Source organism: Bubalus kerabau, chromosome 18 (assembly GCF_029407905.1).
Source record: "Bubalus kerabau isolate K-KA32 ecotype Philippines breed swamp buffalo chromosome 18, PCC_UOA_SB_1v2, whole genome shotgun sequence".
Lineage (NCBI taxonomy): Eukaryota > Metazoa > Chordata > Mammalia > Artiodactyla > Bovidae > Bubalus > Bubalus kerabau.
This window is the reverse complement of record NC_073641.1, coordinates 37,807,194-37,819,488: the sequence shown is the minus strand read 5'-3', so window position 1 is coordinate 37,819,488 and position 12,295 is coordinate 37,807,194. Positions and strand designations below refer to the sequence as shown.

General features: G+C 44.9%; 1 protein-coding gene across 3 annotated transcripts in view; it reads left to right on the top strand.

Annotated features, from left to right (window-relative positions):
- EGFLAM (EGF like, fibronectin type III and laminin G domains) overlaps positions 1–12,295 on the top strand; it is a 195,819-nt gene that overhangs the window by 159,919 nt on the left and 23,605 nt on the right. For all 3 annotated transcript variants that reach the window (XM_055554439.1, XM_055554438.1, XM_055554440.1), the window contains 2 exons: positions 6,372–6,488; positions 9,110–9,290. In XM_055554439.1, coding sequence (XP_055410414.1) covers positions 6,372–6,488; positions 9,110–9,290 — 298 coding nt within the window. The remainder of the gene's footprint in view (positions 1–6,371; positions 6,489–9,109; positions 9,291–12,295) is intronic.

Genomic DNA, 12,295 nt, shown 5'->3' with positions numbered 1-12,295 from the left:
TGATGTGAGCTCAGACCAGTCTGATCACTTGATCTCCCAAGATGGTGTTTTTGCATCTAAAAAAATAGGGTAATCGTGATAATAGCACTGCATTATAGGGTTGTGAGAATTAGAATAACTGTATTTCTCAAATACCACAGAACCTGGCATATGATCAGTGTTGTGTAGCTTTACTTATTATTATTGCTAATAGTGTACTCAGTTCAGTTCAGTCATTCAGTCATGTCCAACTCTTTGCGACCCCATGTACTGCAGCACACCAGGCCTCCCTGTCCATCACCGACTCCTGAAGCCTGCTCAAACTCATGTCCATCGAGTCCGTGATGCCATCCAACCATCTCATCCTCTGTCATCGCCTTCTCCTCCTGCCTTCAATCTTTCCCAGCATCAGGGTCTTTTCAAATGAGTCAGCTCTTCGCATCAGGTGGCCAAAGTATTGGAGTTTCAGCTTCAACATCAGTCCTTCTAATGAATATTCAGGACTGATTTCCTTTAGAGTTGACTGGTTTGATCTCCTTGCAGTCCAAGGGACTCTCAAGTCTTCTCCAACACCACAGTTCAAAAGCATCAATTCTTCAGTGCTCAGCTTTCTTTATAGTCCAACTCTTATATCCATACATGACTACTGGAAAAACCATAGCTTTGACTAAACAGTCTTTTGTTGGCAAAGTAATATCTCTGCTTTTTGATATGCTGTCTAGGTTGGTCATAGCTTTTCTTCGAACGGGCAAGCGTCTTTTAATTTCATGGCTGCAGTCACCATCTGCAGGGATTTTGGAGCCCAAGAAAATAAAGTCTGTCACTATTTCCATTGTTTCCCCATCTATTTGCCGTGAAGTGATGGGACCAGATGCCATGATCTTAGTTTTCTGAATGTTGAGTTTTAAGCCAGCTTTTAAACCCTCCTCTTTCACTTTCATCAAGAGGCTCTTTAATTCTTTTTTGCTTTCTGCCATAAGGGTGGTGTCATCTGCATATCTGAAGTTATTGATATTTCTCCTGGCAGTCTTTTTTTTTTTCTATACCTCACCACTATTGCCTGTAATATTTTATATTTTTGTTTTGTTTTGTTTTAATTTTATTTTATTTAACTTTACTATATTATATTGGTTTTGCCATATATCAAAATGAATCTGCCACAGGTATACATGTGTTTCCCATCCTGAACCCTCCTCCCGCCTCCCTCCCCATACCATCCCTCTGGGTCGTCCCAGTGCACCAGCCCCAAGCATCCAGTATCGTGCATCGAACCTGGACTGGTGACTCATTTCATATATGATATTATACATATTTCAATGCCATTCTCCCAAATCATCCCACCCTCTCCCTCTTCCACAGAGTCCAAAAGACTGTTCTATACATCAGTGTCTCTTTTGCTGGCAGTCTTGATTCCAGCTTGTGCTTCATCCAGCTTGTCTTTTCCCATGATATACTCTGCATATAAGTTAAATAAGCAGGGTAATAATATACAGCCTTGACATACTCCTTTCCCAATTTGGAACCAGTCTGTTGTTCCATGTCCAGTTCTAACTGTTGCTTCTTGACCTGCATATAGATTTCTCAGGAGGCAGGTAAGGTGGTCTGGTATTCCCATCTCTTGAAGAATTTTCCACAGTTTGTTGTGATTCACACAGACAAAGGCTTTGGCGTAGTCAATAAAGCAGAAGTAGATGTTTTTCTGGAACCCTCTTGTTTTTTCAATGATCTAGTGGACGTTGGCAGTTTGATCTCTGGCTCCTCTGCCTTTTCTAAATCTAGCTTGAACATCTGGAGGTTCTCTGTTCACATACTGTTGAAGCCTGGCTTGGAGAATTTTGAGCATTACTTTGCTAGCATGTGAAATAAATGCAATTGTGCAGTAGTTTGAGCATTCTTTGGCATTGCCTTTCTTTGGTATTGGAATGAAAACTGACCTTTCCAGTCCTGTGGCCACTGCTGAGTTTTCCAGATTTGCTGGCATATTGAGTACAGCACTTTAACAGAATTATCTTTTAGGATCTGAGATAGCTTAACTGGAATTCCATCGCCTCCACTAGCTTTGTTTGTGGTGATACTTCCTAAGACCCATTTGACTTCTCATTCCAGGATGTCTGGCTCTAGGTGAGTGATCACACCATCCTGGTTATCTGGGTCATGAAGATCATTTTTGTACAGTTCTTCTGTGTATTCTTGCCATGTCTTCTTAATATCGTCTGCTTCTGTTAGGTCCATACCATTTCTGTCCTTTATTGTGCCCATCTTTGCATGAAATGTTCCCTTGGTATCTCTGATTTTCTTGAAGAGCTCTCTAGTCTTTCCCATTCTATTGTTTTCCTCTATTTCTTTCCATTGATCACTGAAGAAGGCTTTCTTATCCCCTTGCTATTCTTCGGAACTCTGCATTCAAATGAGTATATCTTTCCTTTTCTCCTTAGCCTTCTGCTTCTCTTCTCTCAGCTATTTGTAAGGCCTCCTCAGACAACCATTTTGCCATATTGCATTTCTTTTTCTTGGGGATGGTCTTGATCACTGCCTCCTGTACAGTGTCACAAACCTCCGTCCATAGTTCTCAGGCGCTCTGTCTATCAGATCTGATCCCTTGAATCTGTGTGTCACTCCCGCTGTATAATCGTAAGGGATTTGACTTAGGTCATATACCCGAATGGTCTAGTGGTTTCCCCACTTTATTCAATTTAAGTCTGAATTTGGCAATAAGGCAAATTTAAGTTTGAATTTTGGCAAACTAGCATGACCTCAACAGTTCAGATTTTCCACTCAGGTTTATAACTTTCATCCATGTGTTTATTTCCAAGGTCATGTCCAAAGGAAAACAGCATTTTTAAGGATAGCTAAGAGACATTTGTTTTAAATTACAACCTACTAGCATTCTGTACACACATGAAATTTACAGACCCCTAAAAACAGAGGGGACCTCAGATTTGCCAGGATTTTAATTACAACAGCCTTCATTGTGTGCATCACAGATTTAAAGAAGGTATTGATGAATGTGACTGTTCTGATAAGAAAATGAATTGGTAGGAAAAGAAAGAAAGGGAAAGAAAAGGGACTCTTGGTGGGGAAGGAGATCTTGGTTGAGGAGGGGAGTAAAAAAGGAACTTATCAGGAAGGCAGCTTCAGGGACGGCAGTGGTGGAAGGAAGGTCCTGTGAGAATCAAGGGCCTCCTCAGGAATCAGAAAAATCCTAACCTGGGCTCTGCTTTAAGAGGCAAGTACCCTAGAAAATGTCCCATATATATTAGGAAGTAAGGAAAGATGGAAAGAAGGAAGAAAGAGAAAGTAGGGTAGGAAGGAAGGAAGATGTATGAAGGAAAATGGATTTTAAAGCAAGAATGGGATTCACTTTCATACAGTCCAGAAAACAGCTGATTTTAGTCCTAGACAGAATTAGAAGCTCACAGATGTAGATCTGTGTGTTGACTTAATAATATAAATTCACAAAAGCACTGTATCACTCTAGGCCTTAGTTACCAACATCTGTACAACAGTAACAAAAACAGGATGGGCGTGTTTGTAAATAGTAGGGTTAAGGCCTTTGATTATAAATAAGGAACTATTTGGGACACAGTATTTACCCATGAGATCCTGTAGTGAAGAGACAGCACAAGGGTAGAAACCACACACCTCGGGTTCTGTTACTGCCATACCAGGACTGGTAGAACCAGCGTCCTCTTTATCGGCTTTTTGAATGGATGGAGCTGCCCACCTGGAAAGCAGTGTAAGCAGGTAGGAGGGAAGGCGTGACTGTTCTGTGTGCATCTGAGGGTGGTTCTTGGGAGGCCTCCCTGAGACCAGAGTGGGAAGACCCATGCTTGATCTTGGTGAGTTAAACCTTAATCAGATGGCCCCCCCAGGCGTCTCTGCCTCCCAGCTGTTATACCCTGTTCAAAGGCTTGGTCAGTGGGGATAGTGGTCTTAGAGCTTAGAGAAGGAGGGGGACAGGGGTTACAGGTTACGCTGGAGGCTAAGCCAGCCCCTAAGGGTCCAAACCACACCCGACATCACATTGCTCAGCTGGCTGCACTGAGAAACACCCGCAGCCCATGATGAGTCAAGCTGTGCAAACTCAAAGGGGCAGTGCTCCCAGGGCTTCAGAAAACCCATCAGGGGGTTTACTCAGGTTTTCCAGCCACTCTCAGCTTAACGGAAGTGGTGGATCCAGGCACTGAGCGCCTCACTTTGGTGGGTCTGTTTGCTTCCCTCCTGTGGTCCCGCAGCAGCCCCGCCTTTTGTCCACTTCAGGTGGTGGTGGCGGAGGCGTGGGGGGCAGGGGGCAGGGGGAGGACTTTGATGAGGAGCCAAAAGAGACTTCTGTCACCCCACAAGACCCCACCCAGTTTGCCTGACACAACCAAGAAACTCCCAAGTTTTTTTAAAACAGCCTGCTTCTCTGAAGTCCCTTTGACCTTGCAGCTCTCCTCCTTTCTTCCTAGTTTTTTATTTTAAAGACATGATGACGATGGGTCTCTGTGGGTGTGTCCTGACAGCTTCTGCCTGGTTCCCTAATCCACAAGGATTCCTGAAATTGCCTCTGATGATTCCTTGCATCCCCATTCATTAAATAAGAACCCTCAAAGCTGCCTGAAGGTTATTGACAGAAGGCGGTTCAGTCTGTCTACTACGAGACCTCTCTGCTGTTACCTGGCCGGACTCAGCCACACCGAGTGCTCCCCTAGATGGAGCATCCTCCTCTCTGCTCCCCTGTCTCCTCTTCTCCACCCCGACTGGACCCCAAATCTATTCTCCTCCCTCTGGCCAGTGATAGTCCTAAAACACAGATCTGATTACTCTCTCTCTTGCTGAAAACTCATTGTTCTTTTGGTGAAGTGTAAGTTTCTACCCATGTGTGATGTGGTCCCTCCGTGCCTTTGCCTGGTACCTAACATGCCCTTCAAGCTCTGACTCCAGCCAGTTTCTGAGACTCAGTTTTGACTCTTCCTGCTTCACCTCCCACTCCCTAATTCTGAAGCAGAGTATGAGATGCCCTATCCCTGCCAGGTACCCCCATGGTCACCTGGACAGTCCTCACAGGGCTTATCTTACCTGCCTGGTTACTTGTCTGTGTTGCCCCACAGTGTAAGCCCCTGGAGGGCAGGGACCGGGGCTTTCTTACTTACTGTGGTTTGTGCACCACTTAGTACCTGGGACATGGTAGGTACCTAACAGTATTTGTTAAATAATTGAATCCTGCTGCACTTTGTATTTCTTTTGACCCTAAATCAAAGGAAACAATAACTTATGTTACCCCAAATGTGTTCATTCCCAGAGGTCTCAAATTTACATGTTATCTTAGGGCATTTTAACATTTTGCTTAAGATGGTTGAAGGAGTTTAGACATTAAATCTCACACACAGCTTGTTATCTAGCCCAGCCATTGGGTTTAGGCTGTTGAAATGACCAGAAGCAGGAGAAGCCTTTGGGGATTGACAGTGGGGATCTCTAAGAATCTGGAAGGGATTTCTCTGCCCTTTGTATATGATAACAAGGAATGCCTTCCACTCACCATGCTTTCCCTTTCTCTTGGCCTAAAGAAATTCTGTCCTTACCATTAGTGAATATATCAATAAGTGCTGTACTAGAATTTGGATCATGTATCCAAATCTAGGCAAAGTGCTAAACCTGTGGGATCTCAGTGCCAGGAGAGGCTCAGGCACACGTTTGCCCCAAATAGCAGCAGCTTATAATGAGGGGTTATTTCTCATCCACATTACATGTCCATCAACAGTCAGCTGCAGCCTTAATCTGAGACCCAGGCTGAAGGAATAACAGTGATCCCCAACGATTTTGGCACCAGGGTCCACTTCGATGGAAGACAGTTTTTCCACGGAAGAGGGGTGGGAGGGTAGGGATGGTTTCAAGATTATTCAAGCACCTTACATTTAGTGTGCACTTTATTTCTATTATTATTACATCAGCTCCATCTCAGATCATCAGGCATGAGATCCTGGAAGTTGGGGACCTCTGAAATAGGGATAGAGGAACAGGGCATAGTGAACCACTCCTGGCTCTGAAAGACTCTGCCCAGAAATGATTCATTTCTCACCTGCTCATGTTTTGTTGACCAAAGCAGTTACATGGCCCCACTTGAGGCTGACAGGTTAGAGGTAGCCTTCCTGCAGGGAGAGAGTGACACCGATGATGTAGTGGTCTACCGTATTCGCTTGCATTTTCTGGATGATGAATCTTAGAAATGTCCAGAAATTTACAAAAAATCAAAAAGGTGGTAAGCAGCAATGAAAAACAAGACAAAGGTTGGGCCAATATGTATAAAAATTGTCATGATGAGTCTTGAGACTACTTCAGCCATTTGTTCCCTAACAGGGAACCAGAGGCACAGTTGGTTATACCGTGTTTTGTTTTTAATCTGTTGGCAGGGAGGCTTCACCCAGATTAAGTGCAACTCGGACATTTTCATCGGTGGGGTCCCCAATTATGATGATGTGAAGAAGAACTCGGGCATCCTCAAGCCATTCAGTGGGAGCATCCAGAAGGTACAGGCTTCCCTTCCTCATGCGCATGGTGTGAACTTGACTACCGACAGTGGAATTGAGAACTGTGATCAGTGCAAACTGCTATACCCAAGAAAGAAACCATGAGGAAGTTTTTAACATTTTTAAAATTATATTTTTTAGTTCTCAGAGCATACCTTTCCAACCCCGCTTTCTTATAGCATCTGCTCCTAGCTGTGCCCAGCGGACATCTCATGAATGCAACTAATGAAGATGAATTTTTACAGTAAATCTACTTAAAATATCCTAGTATTGTTGAGGGGGCAGTTGGACCAGGTCACTGCAGACACTTGTCAAAAAGGGAAGGAAATGGATAGAGTCTCATAGTGACTCCTGCTTCTCTTTGGGGTCACTTGGCTTTTTGCTCAAGGCAAGACCCAATTGTTTTTGCTGCCTCCACTTCCATCCCCACCACCCTGTTTTAATGGTTGTTCATCAATCATGAAACCAAACTCTTAAGAGCACAGATTAGAGTCCTTCCATAGAAGGTTCGAGAAAAAAAATCCACTCAGCTAGTAAGAGATAGGACACTGACCCCATTCATATCTGTCACATGTTCCTTCTCTTGGGGCCGCCTGTGATCTCTCTGGTCATGAGATTATGTTCTGTCTACAACAGACATGTAAGTTGACCCACCAACCCAGAGTCCAGGACCACTAAACATGGGGAAAAAAGGATTTGAAGAAAAACACATCCGGTTCCTGGATGTCAGCCAAGTCCTATTTCTCTTGGCAACCAGTGAAGGAATGGGGGCTGCCAATCCCTGAGGGGGATCTGAGGCAAAATACGGGAGGCACTAAGGTGATGGAGGGGCAGTGAGAGGAGGTCCTCTCAGGATGTGCACAGCTGGGCTCTGAGAAGGGCCCCAGGGACTCTGTCCTTCTCTGTATCCCAGTGTGGGGCCCAGAAAAGGGACCCAGTCAATATTTCCCCGCCCTGCTGTGCTTCCCTTTGCTGCTGAACTGTGAGCTCAGTGTCACCTCAGTTCAGACTGTTGTCCCCCCCGTGAGTGGGACTGGCCATGTGAAATCATGGGTTTGAAATTCTACCTTAGGAGGTAAGCTGAGCTGCTGAGAGGCTTCATCTTCCTTCTGAACATGTCAGGCTTTGCTCTCTTCACACAACACATACAAGCCTTTCCTCCTTACTTCCTGGAAGAGCCCCCTCCCCTCCCAGTGACCCGGTCAGTAAGCGAAAGTGAAAGTGTTAGTCGCTCAATTGTGTCCCGACTCTTTGTGACCTCATGGACTGTGGCCTGCCAGGCTTCTCTGTCCATGGAATTCTCCAGACAAGAATAGTGGAGTGGGTAGCCATTCCCTTCTTCAGGGGATCTTCCAACCCAGGGATCAAACCCAGGTCTCCCACCTTGCAGGCAGATTCTTTACCGTCTGAGCCACCATGGAAGCCCCAGCCCAGTCATGGCACTTGACTCAGTTTCTCGTGACTCGGTTTTACAATCGTCACTCGCAGCAAGAAAGGGGGAGCGTGTGGAAAGGTTACGGCTCTTCTCTGGTAGATTTTGAGTGGCATGCCTGGAGGATGGTTTTCTCCCAGCTTTCCTGACTCTCCAAAAACTAGACAAACCTGTGGAAACATGGACGAGTGGCCAGAAGTACCCTTGCTAACCTCTTAGAATCCCCTGCACGCTGGAGGTTACCCTAGAAGCTCTCTCTGTCTGAGTTCTGCAAAGCCTGAAGAACCCTGAAACACCCACAGCTGAGGGCCAATGCACACTAAGTTTATTTGAAGTCGGGGAGCCCAGTGACCTCACTCTATTATTCATCATTTTCACTAAAGCCCATTACAGGGAAGAGGGGTGACAGCAAAGAGTTGTCTGTCCTGGTGAATGTGCACAACAGCACTGAGAATGTGACCTGAGTTTCACTCCGGAGAAGAGGATGTGGAGAGGTGGGGATTCCGGAGTGCTGGGGAAGGAGGAAGCAGGAGGGAGGGGGGCAGCTGGGGAGACTGTGTTGATAGAGCTGGAGGAGGCTGCAGAGAATACCAGCCAGGAAGACACAGCAGTACATTTACACCACCTCCAGACTCTATCACTGCCCCCGGCCCCACCTTGGATTCCTGCCTCTGTGACATTTTGTGTTGTATTCTTCCTTACTCTGCTTTTTAGCTGCATGTCTCAGCCTTGGCTGCATCTTAGAATCGCCTGGAATGTTTCTTTAAACTTACCGGTGACTCAGTTTCACCCACAGAAATTCTGGTTCAGTTGATCTGGGTGGGGCTTGGGCATGAGTATATTTCTTAAACCCCTCACCTCCCATGATTCCAATATACAGCATTAGAAACCAAATTTTGTAGTAATTGGCTCTTCTTTATGATTGCTCTGAGTGGCCCGGTTTTCCAGAACCAGAGGAAGCTGCTTGTCTAGTCTTGTACATGATGCAGATTCTCCCAAGCACCAAATGTAGTTACTTCCATTCCTGCGTCATTCACAGAACTCCGAAAGTAGTAACCAGACTTTCTCTTTTTATTTTTAAAGCCACTCCCCCCCAGGCGTAGTTCAGGTTGGTGTGCTGAGGGAAGCTGTAGAAGACTCCAGAGCTGATTTCTGAATCCCTGAATTGCTTTATGTTTTCTTTCCTAAGATCATCCTGAATGACCGGACCATCCACGTGAAGCATGACTTCACGTGGGGCGTGAACGTGGAGAATGCAGCCCACCCCTGCGTGGGGTCCCCCTGTGCCCATGGGGGCAGCTGCCGACCCAGGAAGGAGGGCTATGAGTGTGACTGCCCCTTGGGCTTCGAGGGGCTGCACTGCCAGAAAGGTACACTCTGTGTGTGTGTGTGTGTGTGTGTGTGTGTGCATGCACACGTGCTGGGGAACTGCTTCCTGGAGCAGAGGGAATGGACACACTGTTTGGGAGACTGCCACTCTTAAAGGACCAGTTGATTACCCTGAGACAGCCCTACTGTTTATTTTTATTAACGATGTTTAATAAACATCGTTTATTTAATTTAATTTAATTTAATAAATTAACATCGTTTAATAAACGTTAATAAACGTTAAATAATGATTAGATGATTCTTTACCAGCTGAGTCACCAGGGAAACCCAGATGATTAATTTTATATATATATATATATAAACTACTTTAACTATTTAATAATTAAAATGCTGAAATACTTCTGTAAACAGTAAGTAAGTAGCTCCCCATCACAGCTACTATGGCTCCTTCTCTGAGAATTGCCCCATGGTCTAGAATCAAAGGGTTAATTCATAGTATTGGGTGGGGGGCGGTTTCCAGGACCTGTGATCTGAGCCTCTCCCAGAGCCTATCCTGACAGGTGAATGCCTGGGCTTTATAGACTGATAAATATTTTGAAAAAATATTTTTGACTCCTACCTGTGAATGCTACAAAGGGAACTCTTGCCAAATATGGCATAATATGAATTGTGCATTAGTTGCTACAAGCTAGAATATGAACAACCTTCTGCAGACTGCTGTTTTCCATGCTGTATATGTTTCCTCTGTACCTCAGTTTCTTCATCTGTAAAATGAGAATAATACAAAGATATTGTTTAACTCAGAGAAAGGTAGTGTAGATTACATAAGGCAATGTGTATTCCTTAGAAGAGGAATGAGGCAGAACTCATATTTCTCAGAAGAATACCTAGTAAGTAACAATAGCACCCATTATCCATTATCTGATGCTGAAGCTGAAGCTGCAGTACTTAGGCCACCTGATGCGAAGAGCCAACTCACTGGAAAAGCCCCTGATGCTGGGGAAGACTGAGGGCAGGAAGAGAAGGGGGTGACAGGATGAGACAGTTGGATGGCATCACCAACTCCATGGACCTGAGTTTGAGCAAGCTCTGGGAGATGGTGAAGGACAGGGAAGCCTGGCATGCCGCAATCCATGGGGTCACAAAGAGGTGAAGATGACTGAGCGACTGAAAAACAACAACAACAAGCCATTATTATTCTTGGTGAGAAAAATGAAATCCACCAGCAGGTGCTGTGAGCACTTAACTTCCAACTTGCCTTTGTCTGAAAGCAGAGCAGATCCCAGATTGCAGGTCCTGCTGGACTGTTTTCCACGCCTGCTCAAGGGAGGCAGAGGCCAGGGTAGGGTCTAGAAAGGCCCACGCCGTGCAGCTGCATCATGGTGAGCCACATGGACCTTCTTTTTAGAATGTCGGGGAGGCCTCACCTCTCCAGGAACTAATAAAAAAAGGTATACAGGCCTGAAGGCAAGAAGGCAGCTGTCCTAAGTGAAGCACTGCTCTCTCTCTCTTTCCTGTTTTTTTTTCCGGGTTTTTTGATTGTTCTCAGCAAGTAGGGCTTAGAGGAAAACTGTAGACTACAGGTAGATATTTCAGTATATGGAGTGCTAGGAGAAGTTGTTTTGCAGCAGTCTTGGAAAATACGAAAGATGCCAATTAGCCAGTTGGAAGATTAAGTAGTATTATATTGAAATGAGTTTTGAAACCCTCACAGCAAATCATATGAAGTAAGTTTACAAATGTAGCTCACTCTAGTGATGAACCCCTAGAGAAGAGGAACGGCGCCATTTGTGAATGATCCTGATTATAAAGCTAACAAGGAAATCACTGTTGAGCTAACAGCAGGTACTTGGAGAGATTTAGCTCTAGTGGCCTGTTCATTCAGAAAATTGGATCTGGATTTCACACATCAGTGTTTGAATCTCCTAAGTCTCCAATTTTACCACAGGCAAATGCAAGCTTGCTCCTGCCTTAGATGCTAACACTAAGGGTCAATATATAAAGTCCAGGATTAAATGAACATTTAGCTTCTGGAATTAAATAGAAAGGAAAAGATAATTGGTATCTTGGTAACCCTTGCTTCCTGTTACAGAACATTAACCATATAGATGTAAAGAGCTTTGGAACTATAAGTTCAGGTTCAATGAGAAATATACCTCTCCAAAATGAAAGTCAGATCGCTGATGAGGGCCTGGGCCTTCTGGCAAGATCCAAGAGATTGGGCAGTGGCAGTGTGGGGGTGGTCTAGGCAGCATTTAGAGCCCTTTTTTCTGCAACATCCTAGGCTACAACCAAGACTAAAACTCAGAGCATCAGCTGCTTTCACATTGTATCAGCATTTCCTCGTGCTTTGAAATAGGGTATTTCTGGAAAAAGGGCAATTGTTGCCAGTCCTAGAAGATTCATACATAGGAGGCATGGCCTGTATCATGTAATTTCTTCTCCTTCTATATGGCTTGAGAGGATTAACGGAATTGTGGGTACAGGTTAGGGGTGTTAAGGACAAGTTTTCAGGCCCCAGCAGGCACATAGAGGTACACCGTTACTGCTGTGATTGTTCAATAAGCTTCTAGGCCTGGATAAGTGTCAGAAAGAAAGGAAAGAGAGCTGGCAAACTATACTGTTCCACGGAGATGCAAAAGAACAGTCTAAAATTTGGGATATATTCTTAGCGGGAAAGACAAAGACTGGTTAAGAGCCATCCTTGGTTATCAAAGAGAATCGCACCTGATCCAATAAGATGCTTCTTACCCTTATATATTTAAAAGTTTCTCCCTCCATGATGAACAGATCATGCTTCAAAAGCAGAAACGTGTTCCCTAGTGTCTCCCACAGATGTTAAACCACCCTTTTACAGTGTGCAGCATGTCGGAGAAACCCCCAACGCCAGGCCTCACTCAGTCCATACCAAGGGGCACCTTCTCCAGCAGGAAGTTAGTTCTGGGGATGTTCAGTGAGTCTGGGTCTCTCTGCCCTCCTCAGTGAGGAGTTCCACTGGGGCCCTAGTCAGGAGACTAGACACTGTTCTCAGCTCTTGGTAGTATGG